Source organism: Delphinapterus leucas, chromosome 15 (assembly GCF_059928025.1).
Source record: "Delphinapterus leucas isolate spDelLeu-1000000601 "Yukka" chromosome 15, BTC_Dleu_Yukka2, whole genome shotgun sequence".
NCBI lineage: Eukaryota > Metazoa > Chordata > Mammalia > Artiodactyla > Monodontidae > Delphinapterus > Delphinapterus leucas.
In genome coordinates this window covers 9,321,889-9,344,809 of record NC_143143.1, presented here as the reverse complement: position 1 = coordinate 9,344,809, position 22,921 = coordinate 9,321,889, and the positions used below count along the sequence as shown (strand labels likewise).

The 22,921-nt window shown below is 45.2% G+C and overlaps 1 protein-coding gene and 1 pseudogene across 2 annotated transcripts; one reads left to right on the top strand and one right to left on the bottom strand.

The window, feature by feature from the left end:
- BCL7B (BAF chromatin remodeling complex subunit BCL7B) lies at positions 1 to 18,692 on the top strand. Of its 2 annotated transcripts, none has more exons than XM_022588062.3 (6): positions 1 to 221; positions 3,293 to 3,368; positions 14,202 to 14,298; positions 16,491 to 16,661; positions 17,253 to 17,332; positions 17,588 to 18,692. In XM_022588062.3, the coding sequence occupies exons 1-6, from the start codon at positions 130 to 132 to the stop codon at positions 17,678 to 17,680; spliced, it is 609 nt and encodes a 202-aa protein (XP_022443770.1). In that variant the 5' UTR covers positions 1 to 129; the 3' UTR covers positions 17,681 to 18,692. The 2 variants fall into 2 exon arrangements, with proteins under 2 accessions (XP_022443770.1, XP_022443771.1); XM_022588063.3 differs by lacking the exon at positions 1 to 221 and adding an exon at positions 642 to 754.
- LOC115803772 (glycine cleavage system H protein, mitochondrial pseudogene) lies at positions 11,917 to 13,139 on the bottom strand (annotated as a pseudogene).
- Positions 18,693 to 22,921: the final 4,229 nt, after the last annotated feature.

The following is a 22,921-nucleotide window of genomic DNA, read 5'->3' as shown; positions in this document are numbered from 1 at the left end:
GCACGCGCGCACGGAGGGGGCGACGGCCGCGGTGACGCTGTTTGCGCCGGGCGGGCGGCGGCGCGTGAGGCGCGCAATTCCCGGTGCCTTGGGAGCAGTGCCCCGGCCCCCGCCGTTCCCACTGACGCCATGTCGGGCCGGTCTGTCCGGGCCGAGACCCGCAGCCGGGCCAAGGATGACATCAAGAAGGTGATGGCGGCCATCGAGAAAGTGCGGAAATGGTGAGGGGCCAGGGCCGAGGGTGCTGGAGGGGGACGCCGGCCCAGGCCCAGAGCGGCGGTGAACTGGCGTGTGGGGTGGGAGCCGACCGGCGGGCGCTTGGGGGAAGGGGGAGCGGAGAAGGCGGGAGGAGGGTGCCGCTCGCGTCGGCGTGAGGTCAGAGGGCGCGCCAGCCGCAACCAATCAGCGGGTCGCCCGGCCCGCGGGTCCGCCCACCTGCCCTAGGGCAGCGCGGCGCCCGGGGGAGCTGCGGGCGTTTGGCGGCGCTCGGTCAATGGGACCTGGTTCGCACGCCGGTCCTCGCGCGGGCCTCGTCCCGGCGCCCGCCTGCCTCGGGAGCCTTTTGCGTTCTGAACTGTCCCGTATAATAGCTAACAATCTCTGAGAATTTCCCGTTGGCCAGACTGAGCGCTCTACGTATGAAGTCTAAGTTAGGTGAGAGCTTCTCGGCAAACCTGCATGCCACGGGACCAAGTGGTTATTGGAATTAAAAGCCCTGTGTTTCGCCTAATATGGACCCACACGAGCGAGCTGGGTAGGCATTTTCTCTTGATGGACTGGGAGCTGTTAGTAGAGGAGTCAGGATCTACCCTTCGTTTGGAAACGGCTCCTGTAGCGTTCGTTGCAGGCGCTGGTTGACCGCCTATTTTGTACCAGAAACAGTGATGCGTTATCACCTTCAATTTTCACAGCCAACTGTTTGCGCCAACTTCTTGAGTACTTTTCTCTAGCTGATTACTACTAATAATTTTAAAGTCCGGGTAGGTGTTAGCTCCCTCCAGGAAGCCTTCTCCAAGTTCTCCTGCCCTTCACTCTCCACTCCCTTTATTATTATTTTTAAAATTAATTTATTTATTTTTGGCTGTGTTGGGTCTTCGTTGCTGCGCGGGTGCTTTTCTCTAGTTGCAGCGAGCGGGGGCTACTCTTCCTTGCGGTGCGTGGGCTTCTCATTGCGGTGGGTGGGCTTCTCATTGCGGTGGCTTCTCTTGTTGTGGCTCACGGGCTCTAGGCGCGCCGGCTTTAGTAGTTGTGGCCCACGGGCTTAGTTGCTCGTGGCATGTGGGATCTTCCCCCACCAGGGCTCGAACCATGTCCCCTGCATTGGCAGGCGGATTCTTAACCACTGCGCCACCAGGGAAGTCCCTCCACTCCCTTTAGGGTCATTACCTTGGACTTTATTTTCGTGTTTATTTGTCCATTTCTCTACAAGATCAAGTTCCTTAACTCTTTATCAATAAGGGCTTGATATATAGTTGGACTCATAAATACTAGTTAAATAATTAATGATTTTTCCCCTCCAAATCTCATCCTTCTAGGTTTTTTTGGGAAACCTAAAAATGGGCATACCTTTCTCTTCTGGCCATCTCCGTCCTCACCTGCAGCCTAGGGCAGATGAGCATATTCTCTCACCCAGAACTCTTGTACCAACTTCCCTATGATCTGCCTGCTTCAGGACTGGCTCATTCCCCAGTCCATTCATCACATTGTATTTTTCTCAAGGGTGAATCTTCTAGCACTCCTCTGCTTAGGAAATAATGCTTCATTGATCTCTTCTTGCTCTTAGGATAAAGACCAAAGATGATCCTTCTTGCCCCACCAGACTGGTTCAAACTGCCCTCTTTCCCAAGATGCTGGCCATCTTTCAGTTGGGGCCACACTTCTGTTTCTGCTACCTGGTGTCCTTCCTCTACCCTCTCCTCCCCCTTGCCTAGTTAACTCCTAGTTCTGCTCTCCAGTTGCTTCCTCAAGGACACCTTTCAAGATCCCCAGTCTAAATCAGGTCCCCTACTGGAACTTTCCACAATTGTATTAGGTCGAAGCATAAGATATCGCCTGTATTTGCCTTTTTAACCAGCAGAAGCGGCAGTTTGATATGGTTAAACCTAGTGATTAGGTTTCTAACTGTGAGATGAGTTGTGTGATGTCTGTTTCCAGTTGGAATTTTGGGTCTGTGAGGGTCAGGACTGTGCATCATGTTCCCTGTGTGCCCAAGACTTAGCATAGGGTCTTGAATATTAAATATTTTTGAGTAAATGAGGAATAAATGAGTGGCTTGTCCAGGAATTAATTCCAGTTGCCTAAGTCTTTAGTTCATTCTTCTTTCTGTTACATCATAGTCTCTACCTTTCTGTGATGTTACCATTTGCTGAATAGCATCACCAATAGCAGCAGTAACAGCAGTTACTTTTTTTGCTTTTTTGTCCTCAAATTGGGATGCGAAACTTGCAAAAGTCATACTCCAGACTCCCCAACTCTGGCCGTTCATAATCTACACTCTTATTCAACAATGTCACTTGCCTTTCCCTCCCCAGGTATGTGCGGGGTGGGGAGAACAACTACTCATTTTTTAAGGCTCATCTCAAAAGTAACCTCTTGTAAAATGAAACCTTAAAGCAGTCTTTCCATGGCGGCTTGGCCTTCACCTCTTCCAGAAGCCAGTGTGAGGCTCAGGTCTGTTAGTTGGAAGCATCCTGTCCTGCTCCTGTGATTATTTTTAAATAGCATCGTGTTTCAATCCAGAGTTCCACAGGAGTCATAGGAGTTCTGCCTTCCGTGCGATATCCTGATCTTACTCTTTCAGCCTTCTTCCTTGCCACCTTCACGTGTTACAATGCTTTCTTTACTTATCTTTTCATTGCTATGAGTTCCCAAGAGAGGGACCCTATCTTATATATCCTTTGTCTCCTATTGGGCCTTGTATATTAGGGCTCTATAAATATCAGTGGAATTGAATTAATTTTGGGGAAATAAAGAAGTTTATGCCAGATAGATACCTGAGTTTGAAAATGTGCTGATACTCTATACTGCTGTAGGCTGTGAGGAACAAAAGGTTTTGGTACACTGTACATGAGCAAAGGTGGCAAGTAGAGGGTTCAGAGCCAAAGGCATTTGATAGCAAAGTGTTTCTGGAAGGGATGATTTTGTCCTGAAAGGTAAGGTATGATTTGACGGAGAGGAAGTTTAGAAAGCACTTAAGATTGAAGGAATGATCTACTGAGAAGTGGGAAAGCACAGTTATGATCAGAAAATCTATTTTATTGTTTATCAGTTCTAAGAAGTGTCTTTGTTTTAGGGAGAAAAAGTGGGTGACTGTGGGTGACACGTCCCTTAGGATATTTAAGTGGGTTCCCGTGACAGACAACAAGGAGGTAAGTGTGGAAGAAAATCGAAACAACAAAAAGGTAACGTTTTCTTTCTTTCTTTGATTGCCTCTTAATTATAATGGAATGTATTTTCCCAGAATTGAGTTGAAAATACTTCAAGGCATCCTCTGTCATTGGTCCACGCAAAGCCTCTTATTTTATTATTCCCCCCCCTTTATTCCCTTTCCTTAACCCATTCCTCTTTTCCAGGGCTTGACAAACTACAGCCCAGGCCTGCTCCCTGTGATTCAATATAGTTTTATTTGAACACACCTATGCCTGTTTGTTTCCTTATTTGTGGCTGCTTTTGAGTTGTAATGGCAGAGCTGAGTAATTGCCATAACACCTAATGGCCTGCAAAGCCCAAGATATTTATTATCTGGCCCTGTAAGAAAAAGTTTGTGGACTCCTGCTGCCCACTGTAGTTTATTACATCATGTGTTTAATATGTATATATGCCTTTCTAATTCCTCTTCCATGGGTTTATTTGGACACTTGTATATTCTTTTTCTTTTAATTTTTGTCTGCATTGGGTCTTCGTTGCTGCGCACGGGCTTTCTCTAGTTGCGGTGAGCGGGGGCTACTCTTCGTTGCGGTGCGCGGGCTTCTCACTGCGGTGGCTTCTCCTGTTGTGGAGCACGGGCTCTAGGCGCGCAGGCTTCAGTAGTTGTGGTGTGCGGGCTCTAGGGTGAGCAGGCTTTAGTAGCTGTGGTGCGCGGGTTCAGCGGCCGTGGCTCACGGGCTCCAGAGCGCAGGCCCAATAGTTGTGGCACACGGGCCCATTTGCTCCGCAGCATGTGGGATCTTCCCAGACCAGGGATGGAACCTGTGTTGCCTGCATTGGCAGGCGTATTCTTAACCACTGCGCCACCAGGGAAGTTCTGGACACCTGTATATTCTTGAAAAATACATAGCGTTTCATATTTGTATTTTTTAAAAATTTGCATCTATATATAGCATTGTGCTATAAACCTCTGTTCTCTTTTTGTTTTTGAGAACTCTGCATGTTTCTGTAATTGTAAATAAAATTATTATCATTACTCTTGCATTGTATTCTCTTATGTGCAGTGACCACATTTATCTATACATTCCCTGAGTGATAAACACCCAGATTTCTCCAACTCTTTTTTTCCTGATTGTTTTGAAAAGATCTGAAATATAAAACACGTACAGAGGGGCTTCCCTGGTGGTGCGGTGGTTGAGAGTCTGCCTGCCAATGCAGGGGACGCAGGTTCGTGCCCCGGTCCGGGAGGATCCCGCATGCCGCGGAGCGGCAGGGCCCATGAGCCATGGCCGCTGGGCCTGCACGTCCGGAGCCTGTGCTCCGCAACGGGAGAGGCCGCAACAGAGAGAGGCCCGCGTACCGCAAAAAAAACAAACAAAAAACAAACAAAAAAATAAAACACGTACAGAAAAGTATCTAAAACATATGTAGTATATAGTGAAAAAATATAAAGCTAATACCCTTGTAAAAACCACCTAGGTCAAAAAATAGACATTGCCAGGTCCCCCAGAAGGCTCTGTAACTCTTCCCAGCATCCCCCTCCCTCCCCTGTAGAGGAAATCACTCTCCTACTTTTGCTTTTACGATCACTTCTTTAGTCATTTGTAAACATTTTTTACTTTATATAAGCAGCATCATGAAGTATCTATTTTTGTATGCCTTGCTTTTTTTGCCTAGTGTTATGTTTGTAAAATCATCCATGTTGTATTTGGAGCTGTTTGTTCCTTTTCATTGCTGTATGGAGGTTTTTTTGTTTTTGTTTTTAATTTAATTTAATTTTTATTTTTGGCTGCATCGGGTCTTAGTTGCGGCATGCGGGATGTTCGTTGAGGCATGCAGGACCTTTCGTTGCGGCGTGCGGGCTTCTCTCTAGTTGTGGCTCGTGGGTTTTCTCTTCTCTTGTTGTGGCATACGTGCTCTAGTTGAGGTGCGTGAGCTCAGTAGTGTGGCATGCGGGCTTAGTTGCCCCGTGGTATGTGGGATCTTAGTTCCCTGGCCAGGGATGGAACCCATGTCCCCTGCATTGTAAGGCGGATTCTTTGCCACTGGACCACCAGGGAAGTCCCTGTATGGAGTTTTATTATAGGACTGTACCATAATTTATCTTTCTGATTCTCCTGTAGATGAATATTTGGGTTGTTCCCCGTTTGGGATAATAGGAACAATGTTCCTGTGACATTCTTATTCAGTATATGGGTCAACATGTGCATGGGTTTTCCTAGGATATATTCCTAGGAGTAGAATAGCTAAGTCTTAGGATATGTGTATTTTGACCTACACTAGCGAATACCAAACTAGTTTCCAAAGTGATTGTACCAGTATATATTCTTTTTTTTTTTTTTTTTTTTTGCGGTACGCGGGCCTCTCACTGTTGTGGTGTCTCCCATTGCGGAGCACAGGCTCCGGACGCGCAGGCTCAGCGGCCATGGCTCACGGGCCCAGCCGCTGCGCGGCATGTGGGATCTTCCCGGACCGGGGCACGAACCCGTGTCCCCTGCATCGGCAGGCGGACTCTCAACCTCTGCGCCACCAGGGAAGCCCGACCAGTATATATTCTTAACAGCAATATGAGTTCTCACTGCTCCAAATCCTCATCAACAGTTGGTATAGTTAGACTTAATGTATTAAGATATCTCATTGTGGTTTTAATTCGGTGATTAATGATGTAATTACTAATGAGATGGAGAATCTTTTCAACATCCTTTTGGATTTCCTCTTTTAAGAAGTTCCTATTTAAGTCTGTTTGGCTGTGGTCTTTTTCTTAGGACTTGTAGGGATTCTCTGTGTTGTGGACACATACTCTTTATTGATTAAATACTATCTGTACCTTTTTCCATTCCATGGCTTGTCTTTACACTCTGTTTATGCAGGCTCGAGTAACAGAAGTTTTTTGTTTTTGTTTTTTAATTTTATTTTTGGCTGCATTGGGTGTTCATTGCTGTGAGCAGGGGCTACTCTTTGTTGTGGTGCGTGGGCTTCTCCTTGTGGTGGCTTCCCTTGTTGCAGAGCACGGGCTCAGTATTTGTGGCTCACAGGCTCTAGAGCGCAGGCCCAGTAGATGTGGTGCATGGGCTTAGTTGCTCCGCCGCATGTGGGATCTGCCTGGACCAGGAATCGAACCTGTGTCCCCTGCATTGGCAGGGGGATCCTTAACCACTGTGCCACCAGGGAAGTCCCGAGTAACAAGTTTTTAATTTTAATATAGACAAAATAATCTTTTACTTTATAATTAGTGCATTTAAACTTTTTTTTTTTTTTTTTTTTTGCTGTACGCGGGCCTCTCACTGTTGTGGCCTCTCCCGTTGCGGAGCACAGACTCCGGACACGCAGGCTCAGCGGCCATGGCTCATGGGCCCAGCCGCTCTGCGGCATGTGGGATCTTCCCGGACCAGGGCACGAACCTGTGTCCCCTGCATCGGCAGGTGGACTCTCAACCACTGCACCACCAGGGAAGCCCTATAATTAGTGCTTTTAAATGTCTTAAATCTGTTCCTTCTTTGAGGTCACAAAGGTATATTCTTCCATATAATCTTCTACAGTCTTGTTATCCTGTTCCCATTTATAACACACCTGGAGTTGATTTTCGTGTATTTTGAAGTAGGGGCCCAATTTCATTTTTTTCCATGTGGGTATGCATTTGTCCCACCACTTGAAAAGACTGTTTTCCTCCTGCTCTGTAGAACCAACTTTGTCATATTCCAAGTGTCCAAATGTGGGTCTGTTTGTGTGTGTTGCCTCCAGCTTTTTTTGGTAGCACAGATGACTCTGGTGGACATCCCTTAAACCATTGTCCTTGAGGACTTGTGGGAGGTTTTCTCTGGGTTAGATGCCCAGGAGTGAGATTTCTCTGTTACTGGCTGTACATACATGATTGTTTTTACTAAATGCTGGCTGTCAGATCTCTCTCCTGAATAGCTGCACCCGGATGGTTAGGACACTTCCCCAGTTGTGCTGCAGGGCTCCCGTTTCCCACATCTTCAGCAACATCTGGTATTATCTAACTCCTAATTCCTAAATCCTGCCAATCTGATAGACATAAAGTGGTATCTCTTTGTTTATTTTGCATTTCTCTGAACACTAGGGAGGTTGACAATTTTATCTCTTCAGATTTACTTTTTATTCATTTAGATTTCCTCTTTTCTGATTTCTTTTTTTTTTTGCCCTGAGGCTTGTGGGATCTTAGTTCCTCAACCAGGGATTTAACCCAGACCCTCGGGCAGTGAAAGCACAGAGTCCTAACCACTGGACTGCCAGGAAATTCCCCTCTGATTTCTTGTATTTTCCTTGTTCTTGTATTGGGTTTCCTCTTTACTTTTCTGATTTGCATGGCTTCTTTGATTGATATTCTAGATATTCTAGAAGACACCCTGTCTTCTTTTGACTTGTGTTTCCCCAGTATGTCTTGTAATTCTGTTTTTCCCCGTTTTACATTTTTCTGCTTATTGGGCATATTGGGATTAGGTTTAGCTGTGGGTGACAGAAAACTCAAAGTAGTAATGGTTTTAAAAAGTTTTAGTTTATTCTTAGAGGAACAGAAATATGCAGTCTAGGACTGGTGTGGCACTTCCACTCTAAGAGTCCCCAGGGACCCAGGTTTCTTGCAACCTTTCTGTTCCTTTTTTTTAAAAAATAAATTTATTTATTTATTTTTGGCTGCATTGGGTGTTCGTTGCTGTGCGTGGGCTTTCTCTAGTTGTGGAGAGAGGGGGCTACTCTTCGTTGCGGTGTCGGGCTTCTCATTGCGGTGGCTTCTCTTGTTGCAGAGCATGGGCTCTAGGCCCACGGGCTTCAGTAGTTGCGGCGCGTGGGCTTAGTTGCTTCGCAGCATGTGGGATCTTCCCAGACCAGGGCTCGAACCTGTGTCCCCTGCGTTGGCAGGTAGATTCTTAACCACTGCGTCACCAGGGAAGTCCCACCTTTTTTTTTTTTTTTAATAATTTATATTTAAGAGAGTAATGGTTCTCTATTCATTTTACTTTATTTCTATTGTAAAATACACATATCATAAAATTTACCATCTTAACCGTTTTTTAAGTGTACAGTTCAGTAGTGTTGAATACATTCACTTTGTTGTGTAATCCATCTCCAGAGCTCTTCATCTTGCAGAGGTAAACTCTATACGCATTAAACAATTGCCCATTTTCCTCTGCTTCATGTTTGACCTTGTATCCAAGTTTGAGCTCCAGCCATCATTCAACACATTCAAGTTCAAGGCAGCAAGAGAGTGGAAGGATGGGCAAATGGTATTTTCATGAATTTAAGGAGTTTCCTAGAAGTCTCCTCAGGACATGTATACTATCTATGTGTGTTCATAATAGCTGTGGCGCATTTAGGGGCCGGAAAGGCCGTGAAAATGTCACCATCTAAACACTCTACTTATATGGACAAGGATTTCTGCCATGATACACTTTCTTTTTTCTCTTCACCTCATGATGACTAGACAAATTTTCTTCTGATTTGAAAGTTCCACATTTTATTTTTAATTTTTTTATTGGCTATCTCTAACCTAATAAGACTTATACTTACTATTTTTCTGTATCAGTGTATAAAGCTTATAAAAATCTGTGTTTCCCCTCTGAGCCTGAACACATTTTTAACCACCCCTGGTCTCTACCCCCACTTTCACTCCTGCCCTCTCCTTAGTTTTCAGTGGAATTTCAGGTCAGATATTCTGTTCAGATATTTCTGTTTTTACAGACATTTCTTGTTTTAGTCATTGCTTAATTAGACAAAGTAAACATTACTAATTATTTACTAACCCTTTGTACCTATTTATTATTGCTTTCTCTTAGATTCATTTCTTTTCTTGCTGGAATACACCCTTCAAGAGTTTTGCCAAAGAGGGCTTGTGTGGAGAAAACTTTCTGAAAATATCTTTGTTTTACTTTCATGTTTAATTGATCATTTTACCTGTATATGAAATTCTAGGTTAAAAATTATTTTCTTTCAACATTTTGAAACTATTACTCAATTGTCGTGCTTCTAGTTTTCTGTTGAGAAATCTGATGTCAGTCTAATTCTTGATTTCTTTGTAGGTGATTCTTTTATATTCCTGGAAACTTTTAGAATTTCTTCTGTTTGACCTGGAACTTCTGTAAGAATATCCTGTAATGTGGACATCTAGCTTCATTTCTTAACTTTTAGTTTGTTTCATCTCTTTATTCTGTCCTCATATATTCTGACTTCTCAACCCAGTTTTTTTTTTTTTTTGCCTTTTTTTTTTTAAATTTTATTTATTTATTTATGGCTGTGTTGGCTCTTCGTTTCTGTGCCAGGGCTTTCTCTTGTTGCAGCTGGTGGGAGCCACTCCTCATTGCGGTGCACGCGCCTCTCACTATCGCGGCCTCTCTTGTTGCGGAACACAGGCTCCAGACGCGCAGGCTCAGTAATTGCGGCTCATGGGGCTAGTTGCTCCGCAGCATGTGGGATCTTCCCAGACCAGGGCTCGAACCCGTGTCCCCTGCATTGGCAGGCAGAGATTCTCAACCACTGCGCCACCAGGGAAGCCCCTCAACCCAGTTTTTGCTCATTAATCTTTTCTTCAGCTCTATTTCTGCTAATAAACTCGTTCACTTAATTGTTTTTTCTTTTTTTCCACGCTGTGCAGCTGGCTTGTGGGATCTTAATTCCCTTCCCAGGGATCAAACCTGGGCCCCAGGCAGCGGAAGTCCTAACCACTGGATTGCCAGGGAATTCCCTCATTCACTTAATTTTTATTTTGAACGAGTTTATTATTCTTACCAAATTTCCTTTGTTGTTGGTTGTTCAAAACAACTTTCCAGTGTCATCCTTATTTTTCTGAGGAGATTTGCTATGTTTTATTTCAATTCTTCTGTCCCACTAGTCTGCTTCTTCTGGTATAGCTTGTTCTGTTTATTGTCTTTCATGGTGCTTGTTTTCCTCCAGTGTCTGGTTAGTTTTTTCTGTGCACTCATCTTTTTATTCCTTTTGACTCTGAGCTGCATTGGCTAGAAATGTGTAACCGAGGCTTTGTGTTCCCTCCTCTAAATGGATTTAGGGGATGGGATTAGCCTCAGGGTTCAGCCTTTCCCTTTTCCCCTCTCATCTTCCCCTGCCTCCCAGGGAACTCCCTAGTACCAGTCTTCCACTTGCTGCCTTTATCTGGGAGCAGCCGTCCTTGTCCGGCCCAAGGACCTGGTGGGTGAAAGTTAGGGGGGGCTCTGGAATCACCCTTTGTTTTTCATCTAACCCTGGCTCTGGTGATGCCAACACCCATAAGGGCCAAAGGTCAGGCCGCTAGATCTCTTGGGTAGTGTGTACATGTGGAGGAAGGACACTGCCAGCAACCCCCTCCCCATTTCTCATATATAAGACCCTGGCCCTTTCCTATTTCAAGTTCTCCTGCCCAGGACGCAGTTCCTTTTGTCTCTCCGAAGGGCTTCTTACAGTGTCTGTGTTGGTTTCTGAGCTGGGCCCTGAGGTCCATCGGTTTATCTACCTTCCAGTGGTCCATGATAGCGTGCCATCTCCTAAGGCACTAGCATAGACCAGTTAGGTTAGGAAAACTAGAAAATGACCAAACTGGCAAAGAAAAAAATGTGAAGGACATAGGGAGTGGGGCACTGCTGATGGGAGAGTAAATTGGGACAAACTTTCTACAGGTGAAGTTGATCACATATGTATACTTAAAAGCTTAATTAACCAGATGGTGGGAATCCTTTCACAGTGTATATGTATATCAAATTAACCCAGGGTACGCTTTAAATATCTTACAATTTTATTTGTCAGTTATACCTCAGTAAAGCTGAGGGGGAAAAAGCTTTCAGAATATTTATGCCTTTGATCTAGAAGTTTCATCTCTAGAAATTTATCCTCAGGACATAATCATGATGTGTACAAGGTACATCTATAGTGTTGAGCATCCCAATATTATTGTTCATGGTATTTAAAAATTGCAAGCAAAATGAAGATCTTATTGTAGAGAATTCATTAAGTTATTGTGCACCTGTTATTGTAAAGCTTTGTAACCATTATAAAAGATGGTATAGAAGATTATTCAATGGCATAGAAAAAAGTTTTTTTTTTTTTTAGGAAGTTGCATATTTTATTATTAAACTGTTTCTTATTTTCCTGCAAGGCTGTTGCTTCACTGTATAAAAATAGCACCAGCAAACACAGTATATTGCAAAATTAAGATAGTAATGTTCTTAATTGGACACTATACAACTAACAGACTTTCCTCCACTGCCATTTATTTCCAGTGGCGATTTCATTGAGTCTTTTGACCTAAATCCAGGGATGGCTGGAAGCAAGTTACTATATATGTATTATATATATATATATATAGAGAGAGAGAGAGAGAGAGAGAGAGAGAAAGATAACAGTGTTATCCTTGAATTACATAATTTTTATAACTAGTTTTACCACAGATAATTTCAGGAACTCTGAGTATTATAACTGGAGACTAGCCTAAAAATCATAGGGTGCTGTGAAAAAGGTGCAGAGCGTTTATCAGGAATCATGAGGAAGTTAAGGGGTATTTTCTCCAGGCAACATTGTTGAAAGTCGTTTCTTTTGCTAAAAGTTGCCTTTTTTTTTTTTTTTTTTGCGGTACGCGGGCCTCTCACTGCTGTGGCCTCTCCCGTTGGGGAGCACAGGCTGCAGACGCGCAGGCTCAGCGGCCATGGCTCACGGGCCCAGCCGCTCCGCGCGGCATGTGGGATCTTCCCGGACCGGGGCATGAACCCGCGTCCCCTGCATCGGCAGGCGGACTCTCAACCACTGCGCCACCAGGGAAGCCCTAAAAGTTGCTTTTTAAAAATCTATCCACCACTAATTTAAGACAGCTACGCTAGATTAAGTTGCTTCAAACTAGTTTATTTAGGGGTTCCATTTTCACTCCTCAATAGATTTTATGTATTTCCCATATGCTTCCTCACTCATTAGTTCATCTAGTTCTGAAGGCTTACTGAGTGTCATCTTGATCAGCCAACCATCTTCATAACAAGATTTGTTGACAAGTCCTGGATTTTCTGCTAGAGCTTCATGCTTTTCTGTTACATCTCCTGATAGAGGAGAGTGGAGTTCACTCGCAGCTTTCACACTTTCCAAAGCACCAAATTCTTCGTTTGTTCAATTTTGTCCCAACTTCAGGCAGACTACAGTAAACAACATCTCCCAAAGCTTCCTGTGCAAAATTGCTGATTCCCACTGTTCCAACATCATTTTCTGTTGTTACCCATTCATGTTTGTCTGTGAACTTACAACCCGACAGCAGAGTGGGTCCGGTGAGCAGCGCCCGGTCGGTGCCCGCCTGCAGTCCCCAGGGCCGCAGTGGGCAGGGCGTGTTGGGCACAGAGGCGGCGCGCAGGCTGCAGACCGTGGCCCACGCGCTCCGCACCACTCGCAGCGCCATGTTCGCAGAGAAAAATGTTTTTAATATGGTGAATGGGGGAGGGGGAGCAAGTTATAATGCTGAATCATGAGCCATTTTCCTACAGATGTATGTTGTATCGGTTGTCTCGGGTTGTACAGGTGATTTTCATTTCTTTTTCTGTATTTTCAGAATTTCTTATAGTGAATGCATATTTTATGTGAGCCCAGAATCATTAAAATAAAGATAAATGAGAGATCAGAAAAAAAGTAATGATAAAGCCAAGTGTTGGCATGGGTGCCGTGATGCTCATACTCCAAATAGATCGCCAACCTCCTTGTAGAGAGTGGTGAGTGAGCCACAGTATATTTCAAGAAAAATATGTTTAGTTTATACTTTTTGATCTAGAAGGAACTTTTTTTGTGAATTTAGTCACATAATCCAGGAAAAAGTGGAAGCTGAGCATTGTGGGTTTATTCCTACTAGCAATAAACAAAAACAATCCTAAATCAGGTAAAGCTAAATGTCCACTAGTTGAGTAGTGATTATGATATCTGGAATATTGTGCAGCTAGTAAAAATCATGTTTATGTAGCCTCTGCAGTAAAATGGTAAAGTGTAATTGCATTAAAATTATGTCTGTATATGAAAAAATGAAGGGAAGGACTGCATGTATGTGTACAGTTGATTTATTGCCGAGCTAGTATTGAGAGTATTAAGAAACACTAAGTTGTATTACTAGTACGATGCACGTACAATAAATAGGCAAGTATAAAAAGTATGAATTAGTAAATTTGAGATTATTCGGGTTTGAACTTTTGGCTCTTGGGATGCTCTCATTTGCAAATGCTTGGACTGATGATTTCCTGTCCTGTGGATTATTTCCTTGTTTGTTGCAAGCTAGTGCTTACCTTCCCACTGCGGTTCCCCCACATGTGTGACCTGCATCCTGCTTGAAGGCAAAGGTGGACATGGGAGATCATTTTGAGTGGATGTGGTGGATTGGTGAGGAATAGAGCTAGCAGGGGCCCCTTGTCCTGTCACTGCTTGCATTACATATAAAGTGACTCCTTCCTTTGTCCAGTCAGAGGTCCTTTCTTCTTTCACTTTTTTTTTCTTCCCTACTGTGCTACTAAAACAGGGATCTTTCTCAAATGGGTATTTTGTGTTTCTCACCCATGCATGTAGGGAAGGACTGGATAGAGCATTCTCATCAGGGCAGAAAGCAGAAGAGTCCTACAGGGAGCTCTAGTGGAAGACATGTATCTGCCTCTCACTTGCGATTCATGATATTAGCACTGGAAGGGTCCATTTTACTGACAGAGACACTGAGGCCTGGGGACACCTTGTCCAGGATCCTGTTATTCCTCGGGTCCTGGATTCTGAAACCGCTGTTGTTCCTTCTGTTCCTAATCCAGACCTCTCTGGTGTCTCAGCACCTTCTCTCTCTCTGTGAGTCTTCTGCTTGGCTCTGTCATATTCCTCTTTTTTTCCTTTTCTAGAAAGAAAAGTCAAAATCGAACAGTTCAGCAGCCCGGGAACCTAATGGCTTTCCCTCTGATGCCTCAGCCAATTCCTCTCTCCTTCTTGAATTCCAGGGTGAGTTGCATCCATATGTCTTCCTTGCAGGAAAATGAAAATTTAGATGACCCATTAATAATCAGAAGAATAGTCTGTGTGTCATTTCAGTGCCTACTGTTTTGCTGGTATCTTCCTGGGCACTTTATGGAAGCCTTTTCATTTAAACCTCACAATAACCCTGCAAGAGAGACCACAGTCTCCTCACTTTCCAGTTACGGAAACTGAGGCTCAGAGAGGTGAGGTTACATATCTAAAGTCACATCACTTGTAGGTGGCAGACCCCATGGTGGGTCCCGGTTTTCTGGATCAGAAGCTCTTTTCTTTAGACTGTGTATTTGATGAGGGTGCCTCAGAGGAGACCCCCCCCCCATGCCGGGGCATCTACCCATCTACCCTTAGCCCAAGCTCTGCCTCCTAAACCAGTCTTCGGTAGACATCCTGCCTGAGTCAGCACTACATTCATAACATTACCTTTTATACCTGTGTGGCAGCTACTGTTTATGAAGCACTTTCGCTTCAGTTTCTCATTGTTATCTTTACATTAGCCTGTGATATAAACCAGGCAGTTATCGTCATCCCTATTTCAGAAAACTGATGCTTGGAGAAGAAAAGTATTTGCCTAAGCAGAAGAGTGACAGAGCTTTATTCTTTTTTGTGATAAAATGCTACTTCCATTTTAGTATAGAAGGTGGTGGTCATTGTAGGATAAAGACTAGAAAGGGCTTACAATTTTCTCTTCGGAACTAGACTGGGAGTGACCAGGTATCCCCTCCTCACTTCTCCCCCAACCCCTGCAAGGTCAGTGTGGTACAGGAAGAGAATACAAGGGAAATGTTCTCTAGCTGTGTGAGATGTTCCATCATAAAGCTCTGGGAGACAATGGGAGGCTCCATTTCCTCAGTCTGGGCACTATCTTATCCTTTTTGTTCATTGAACATTTAACTGAACTCCTACTATGTGCCAGGTACTGTGTACTGCACTGGAGATTCAAGGACCAGTAAGCCACAGAGCCTGCCTGCACAGAGTGTAATGGAGGGAGACTGGTGTGTAATATAGTAAATGCAGGTGTGCACAGGAAACAGCAGGAGCATAAAAGAGAGGGTGGTCATTTCCACCCAAGGGAGCCTGGGACACGAGGCTCTGTGGAGGAGGTGATGCCTGAGCTGAATGTTGGCATGTCTAGGGGCTTTGCAGGAAGACCGGAAAGAGCATATCATAGCAGACACTGGTACTTGAAGCTGCTCTTAGGTTAGAGTCCAGTTTGGCAGGAGCCAGGGTACATGGGGAAGAACAGCAGGTGGTGAGCCTGGAGATCAGAAGGGAGTTTGTAGGTTGGGATAGGGCCATCTCGTGGGCAGTGGGGAGCCGACAAGGGTTTAGAAAGATCACTCTGGCAGTGGTATGAGGTCCAGTGGGGGTGCCTGAGACTGCAGGAAGGGCAGTTGGGTAGCTGTGGCTGGAGGCCAGGCGAGAGATCATGAGGGCTGAGCTGAGGCCACGGGAGAGGAAGGAATGGGCACAGGCCGACTCAGGGCAGTGGGTGGGGCAGATTTGGTGACTGGCTGCTGGAGGTCAGGGAGAGGAAGGCCCTGCTGACTCTGTATTTTTAACTTAGGTGGTGACTTTAAGCCTTCAGACAGCGCTTCCCAGGTGGGATCCCACGGTCCTTGAGGCGGTGAGATGGAGCCTAGGCAGGTGCAAGGGCCCGAGCTGACCACCTCCAGACACTATCACCCTCCTTCAGACAGCCGAGAATAGCAGACAGACTCTCATTTTCTACACCTCTTGTATTGTGAGAAAGGTTGAGAGGCACAGATGTGTTCCTCCCTTCACTGGACAGTGGGAAAATACCAGGTCCCAGCTATAAGTGGTGGATAATAAAGAAGGGATTAATAAGCATATCTTGACCTTCCTGAAATATAAATGTTGCATAAACTTAAAGATTCTGCCTGCATCTTGTGGTGCTTAGAATATGTGTCATAAGATAGAACAGGCTTAAATTAATCAATTTAGACTCTTGTTGGTAAGTTGCAGTGCACAGAAGCCCCGAGAATGTCTGCCTTTGGTTCAGGGGCTGTTTACAGCCGTGATCATTGTGTGCCTGGCTGTGTCCACGCTGTCTGCAGAGACACCAGGCCCTTGGCTCTGTACTGAATTACTCTCAAAAGTGACCACCCTCAGCTGTTGCCTTTGTCATGTTTGGTTTTCAGATGAAAACAGCAACCAGAGTTCCGTGTCTGATGTCTATCAGCTCAAGGTGGACAGCAGCACCAACTCGAGCCCCAGCCCCCAGCAGAGCGAGTCCCTGAGCCCAGCGCACACCTCCGACTTCCGCACAGATGACTCTCAGCCCCCCACCCTGGGCCAGGAGATCCTTGAGGGTGAGTCTCTGTTGGCCCCAGTGAGCGTCTTGGAGGGGCCTTGCTCTTGCTCTTGATGTTTCTCTTCTTTAGAGTCACAGGTTAGAGAAGTTGCCCCAGAGCTGGCAGCTTCAAGCCGTTTGTCAATTGTTTGAGACTATTTTGGGAATGGTTTTATTTTCCCCTTTCACAGAATGAAGAAAGAAAACAGCAACACAACTGAGCGCCAGGCTCTCTGTAAGGAAGGCACTTTTCATATTTGATGCCTGGTATGATTCTCTCAAAAACCCCATGAAATGGCAGCTGTTATCTCCATTTTACAGATGAGGAAGTAGCCTTAGAAAAGTTCAGTTGCTTGGCCATGATCACACAGCTAGTAACTTGTGGAACTGTGTGTCTCATTTCATTCCTTCTAACTTCGGAGCTCGTGCTCTTTGCACTAGACGCTGCGAATTTCTTCTTATAATGTATATTGACTCTGCGGCCTGTGTTGCCCCTTCACCAAGGCGTCTCCACATAGCTTGCAGGAGCACTCCCCCAGCTTGGGGCAGAGATCCCACAGGGGTCTCCTGCCTCGGGAGGCCCTGCAGCTACGCGACCTTGCTTTTGCAGAGCCCTCCCTGCCCGCCTCAGAAGTTGCTGATGAACCTCCCACCCTCACGAAGGAAGAACCAGTTCCATCAGAGACACAGGTAGGGAGGTGCTTTGGGTTTCCCAGTTTCTAAGAAAAAAGTGAGGGCTCTGTTAATGTGCACTGGCTCTATAGCACGGGATGTGCTGTAGTTGGGAAGGCAGCACGGACGCTGGGCTCCAGGTTATAAGGTAGGGGAAGAGGTTTGGTTATCTGTGAGACAGTGGGGGATGGACTTCCGGGTTGTAATTAGGGTAGAAGGGGAGGTCTGGTTCAGAAGGATGGCCCTGTGATTCCATGCTCTGGCTGCTTCTAGATTGCTGAGGAAGAGGAAGACTCAGGTGCGCCTCCCCTGAAACGCTTCTGTGTGGACCAGCCCGCAGTGCCGCAGACAGCGTCAGAAAGCTAGCGCCACCCTGGCACCCTGCGCCTCCTGGCCCCGGGCCTCTCTTGCATTCTGGTTCTGGCTGTGCTGTGCTGTGCTGCTGGGCTAAGGGCAAGCACTGGGCTCCAGAGCCTGCACATAGGAGCCTTCTGGGCCGGAAGGCTGACATAGGGCCGGGGGTCGCAACGTCATCTTCCCGCCCCTGGCACCTGTGTCTGCTTGATCCTGAGAAGAGGAGCACTCCTGTCCTTTTCGCACCCCAAGTAGGCTGGAGCATCGGCCACTCCAGGGTTCATCTGTCACCTCCAGGTAGCAGTCTCTGCTCCGGAACCTCTGGACTGAGCTGCTGGTGCTTCTACAAGAGGAAAGAGATGTGGAAGGCATCCTCTAGAGAAGAGAGTGCCTAGGGCTTACTTGAATTGAATGGAGACTGTAGATTCATGGACTTTCGCATAGGGCTAGGGTCCCTGTAGGCTGCTGTTGGAGAATGCCTGAGTAGACTCCGGAGGCAAGGGAAGGGCTTCGCTCCATGAGAGGGTGGAAAAGTCCATATAGAGTTCTTGCTATCCTGGCACTTCTGCCCATTCCTGAGGTTATCCTGCCTCTCATGGGCTCTCTGGCTGCTGACAGTCCTTTGTCCCCCACTGTAACCATCCCCTTTCTCCAACACATGCGCGCACGCGCGCGCGCGCACACACACACACACACACACACGCACGTGCAGCTTTTGTTGTTTCCACCTGGACATTTCATTCCAGCATCCCCTGCCTCCCGCCACGGTCCCCAGCACTCTTGCCGCAAACTCTGCCCCAGCGAGAATTTGAGGTTCTGACAACAGCACCCATTCCCACAGTACTCCTTCAGCTCAGACTTTCTAGAAAGTTCCCTTTTCTTTGAAATCTGCATGTTTAATTGAACCTCGTGATTTTATTTTTTGTTTCAAAAAAGTTTAAGAAAATGGAAATGGGCAACAGTGAGTGAAGACATATTTTAGCACCGAATAGAATATTTTTAAAATTAAACTATTTGAAATATGTCTTGTTGGTGTAGCTGAGTGCTTCATTCTTGAAGGTTGTGGAGGGCAGGGGCTGGGGGGCGTGGTGGCTGAGTGCTAGCGAAGTCACTGTGGGCTGGGCCCTGCCAATTGTCTTCACTCCCACAGAGTGACTTTCTGATGAAAATGATTTGGAGACTCCATTTGAAGTTGTCATGTACTTGGAATTATACTTCTGTCCCTGCCTACACCAAATGAAAACCTGTGTACACTGTACAGCTCCAGGTCCTTAGGAGGCTGACTTTTGTTCTTTAACTTTTGTTTTATTATGGTAAAATACACAACCATAAAACGTACCATTTTTAACCATTTTAAAGTGCACAGTTCAGTGGCACTAAGTACATTCACAGCATTGCACAGTCATCACCACTGTCTAGCTCCAAACATTTTCATCACTTCAAACAGAAACCCATACCCTTTAAGCCCTTTAAGCCCTCACTCCCCGTTTGCCCCTCCCCCGAAGGCCCTGGCTATCACAAGTCTGCTTTTTGTCCATGGGTTCCTTTTTGCTCCCGATTCCAAAGGAAAACAGTAGAGTCATGGTGGAAAAGAATTCTACATTCTATATCTCCAACAATTTCATTTCCTGGACTTCCCTGGTGGCGCAGTGGTTAGGACGCCACGCTCCCAATGCAGGGGGCCCGGGTTCGGTCCCTGGTCAGGGAACTAGATCCCACATGCCGCAGCTAAGAGTTCACATGCCACAACTAAGGAGCCCACGTGCCACAACTAAGGAGCCCACGTGCCACAACTTGAGCTGGTGCAACTAAAATAAATATTAAAAAAAATTTCATTTCCGTATTCCCTAAAGCGATTCCTCTCATTTCTCTTAGGGGCTCCAGGTGTCATGGATGAAACTAGAATCCCAGTTAATTCTGTTGCCTTTTTTTTTGGTCATCTCTAGTTGGTTTTTTCGTCATCTTTAGTTGTTTTTTTCTTAAAAATTTAACAGGTACTAAAAAACTTTAATGTCACAGATACTAGAATCATATGTGGTACATGAAGTATGTCTTAATTTGTTTAAACAAAGGAAGCTATTGAAAGTATAATGACCAAGAGACCATAAAAAGTGACCAGGCAGATTTTGGAAAAGAATCAAATAGAGGATCCTTTTAGTGGGGAATAGTATTAAGAAACCTAGATAAACCTAGTTTTGCTGAAGAGGAAGGAGTCTGAGGGAAGAAACAGAAACACAGGACAGATTGTGGAGGGCCTTGAAGGTCACGTCAAGAGAGTTTGGTTTTACTATGTTGGCTTTATTTAGGAAGCCAACCATTAGAAGCCAAGAACAGGGGAGTGACATAGCAAGATGCCATGGAGAGGAAACAGAGGGAGGCAGGGGGACAAGTTGTAAGGACCCTGCCAACCTTATCCAGATATGTTTGCACTTATCAAGAGGAGACTTACAGTTCTGTGAGTTTGAGGATAGAACAGCGATAGGTATATGGAAAACAAAGTAAAATACATGAGGCAAACCAGGGGAAACAAAAGAAGAAAGGAAATGCAATCAGTTCACCATGTGGATCATTTGTGAATAATTCATAATCATAAGTTATACACTGACTATTGATTGAACTATTGCAACATAATTATATATGCTTGTATACGTGTATGGTGTTTCTGGGGGATATAAGAGGGCTAAGTTCTCATCTTCCACTGACGAAAGTCAACAGCTAATATTAAAACTGAAAAACTAAAGAAAACAGCAATATATATGTTATTTAGAAATAGGGAGGTAAATACCAGAGGAAACAGCTTAATGTATTGAAAATGGGTGCCTGGGGGAAGCAGGAAATGGATGGGGGAGAGCACTGCAGGGCTGCTTTTTGTAGAACTATTTGTTTTCTTAACTCCATCTATATGTTTCCTTTTTTGGAACCATGTCCATTTTACCATGAAAAAAGACATAATTTTAATGTAGTTTAAAACATTTTTAAAGAAGAAAGTCATTACAGTAGTAGTTTTGGCCAGAAATAATTGAAGTAGGATGCAGTGGGGATGGCAGGAAGGGGATGGTTCACGATTTTAGGCAGGCAGAATTGCTGTCATCTGATTGACTCTATGGCTGTGGAGCTCAAGAGAGGTCAAGGCAGAGCCTGTGAGGTTGTGAGGAAGGTGGGGCCATTAATAGAAATAAAAAACACCCACACAGAGCAGGTGATGGAGGGAACAGAGATCACAGACTGCAGATTTGGGATGTTTTGAGGTTTAGGAACCAACAGGACAGGCCGGAAAATACCAGCCAGAAACTGAAACTGTAGGGAATTCCCTGGCGGTCCAGCGGTTAGGACTCCATGCTTCCACTGCAGGGGGCACGGGTTAGATCCCTGGTCAGAGAACTAAGATCCCCCCTATCCACATGGTGCAGTCAAAAAAAAATGACAAGCTGAAACTGTCTAATCAAGGGTTTCAGTCTGCATCAGTGAAAGAGGGGTGTTAAAAAATCTTGTGTCAATTAGCTCCATTGTTTGTAAACTGGAGCCACAGAAAGAAATGGAGGACAACCACCAAGCAATAGTCACGTTAAAGTTTATTATTTTTTTCTATTTTAAAATGAAAATATAATCACTATAGAAAAACAAATGGAAAAATATACAAAAAGATAACGAAGAAAATAAAACCAACCATAACTCCATCTCTCCAAGGTAAACACTATTCTTTGTTTGGAGAGACACTTCTTAGCTCCTTTTCTTGGGACTCCAGCTACTAGGCTGTATTCACAAAGCCCCACTTCTAGCTTCCACTTCGGTCTGCAGGATTTCCAACTGTGTTCTGGATGGCTCTCCAGGGTACCGGTCTCCGGTTCTTATGGCTGAAACTGAGTCCATCACTGAGCCTCCCACTTTAGATCTCTGCTTTATCACCACCAGGGGCTGGATGCCAGTCCACAGCAGCCCCAAGCACTGAAATGACTATGGTGACCATTCTCATGTGCAATTAGATGCATTTTTTTAAATATCAAAAGTTTCCAAAATTTGTTTTTTGGATGTTTTTGGAGTTCTTATTCTGTGTGTAGTCTGCCGTTAGTTATCTAGTTCTGCAAGTGTCCATCCCATTAGCCACTTAGTCTGTGCCTCAAATCTGGCCACCTGTCTCCACTGATCTTGCTACACATTTGAGGCCCTTGCCACCAGTGCCACAAACTACTGCAGTTCCCTTCTATAGGGTCGCTTCAATTCAACCCTCACACGCTTTGGCCAGGACGATGACTTCCTCTGCCACTCTCATCTCTTGATACTTTCTGCCTGAAAAATCCCTATGTTTTAGGCACATTGTCCTGAATTTACCAAGTCTGCTCTGCTGCTCCCTCTGCCTAGAAGGTTCGTCCCTCATTTCCTCTGCCTAGTGGAGTGTGCTACTTACCTCTTCACAATCAACTCAGATGCCACATCCTCTGAGGTTTCTCCTAATCCTCTTAGAAGAAATTGCTACTGAAGGAAGAAGAGCTCCCTTCTCTGCTAGGTGATCAGAAGGGGCTTCATAGAGATGGCGTCTGACCTATATCAATGGAAAACAAAAATGTTGCCTGCCACATCAGTAAACAAAGGATGTTGCAGGCAACAAGCCATCACCTTACAGCTGAGCCATGAGGGAACTCAAGATAGAAACAGGATGCCCGCCATCTGGCAGTGCCCCCCGCCCCCTGCCGACCCCCAAACTCAGGAAGAGAAAGCACAGGATACTGGCCCCAGATAGCTGAGGTGTATATCAAAGGAATGATTTCAGTGAGCCCAGACTTTTGCATCTTCCCATACATAGAAAAGCAATAAATTTCTTAACTTGAGATATCTGGTTTTCTTTAACAGTAATCTTTCGATATTCTGACTACTACCTGGTCTTTGTTGCAAAAACTCCTATGTATCCTGGCTCCTCCCTTACCTCTTCCAAGCAGTCTCTCAGAGCTGTCTGAGATGTTGTGTCCTGGACTTAAATCCTCGGTTTTGTCTGCCAAATAAAACATAATTCTCAACTTTTAGGTTGTGCTTTTTTTTTTTTTTCCAGTTGACACCTAGAACTTACCTTTTACGCGGGTCGGGGGGGTATCCTTCTCACTTCAAGGTGAGAAGAAAAGGAGAAAACGGTCTGGCATTGGCATGCTGCCATTCAGGGACATCTAGCGGTCTAGCCCTGTCGAAGACTAGGCTGGGAAGGTATGTTCTGGGCACTGAAGTTTTTTTTTTTTTTTTTTTTCCGGTACGCGGGCCTCTCAC

What these genes read in the sequence shown, in the direction of transcription:
- BCL7B (XM_022588062.3), top strand. Translation starts at nt 130, where the DNA reads ATGTCGGGCCGGTCTGTCCGGGCCGAGACCCGCAGCCGGGCCAAGGAT. An exon ending in ATCGAGAAAGTGCGGAAATG is followed by an intron (nt 222 to 3,292) that starts GTGAGGGGCCAG and finishes TCTTTGTTTTAG; the next exon opens with GGAGAAAAAGTGGGTGACTG. An exon ending in CAGTTCCATCAGAGACACAG is followed by an intron (nt 17,333 to 17,587) that starts GTAGGGAGGTGC and finishes GGCTGCTTCTAG; the next exon opens with ATTGCTGAGGAAGAGGAAGA.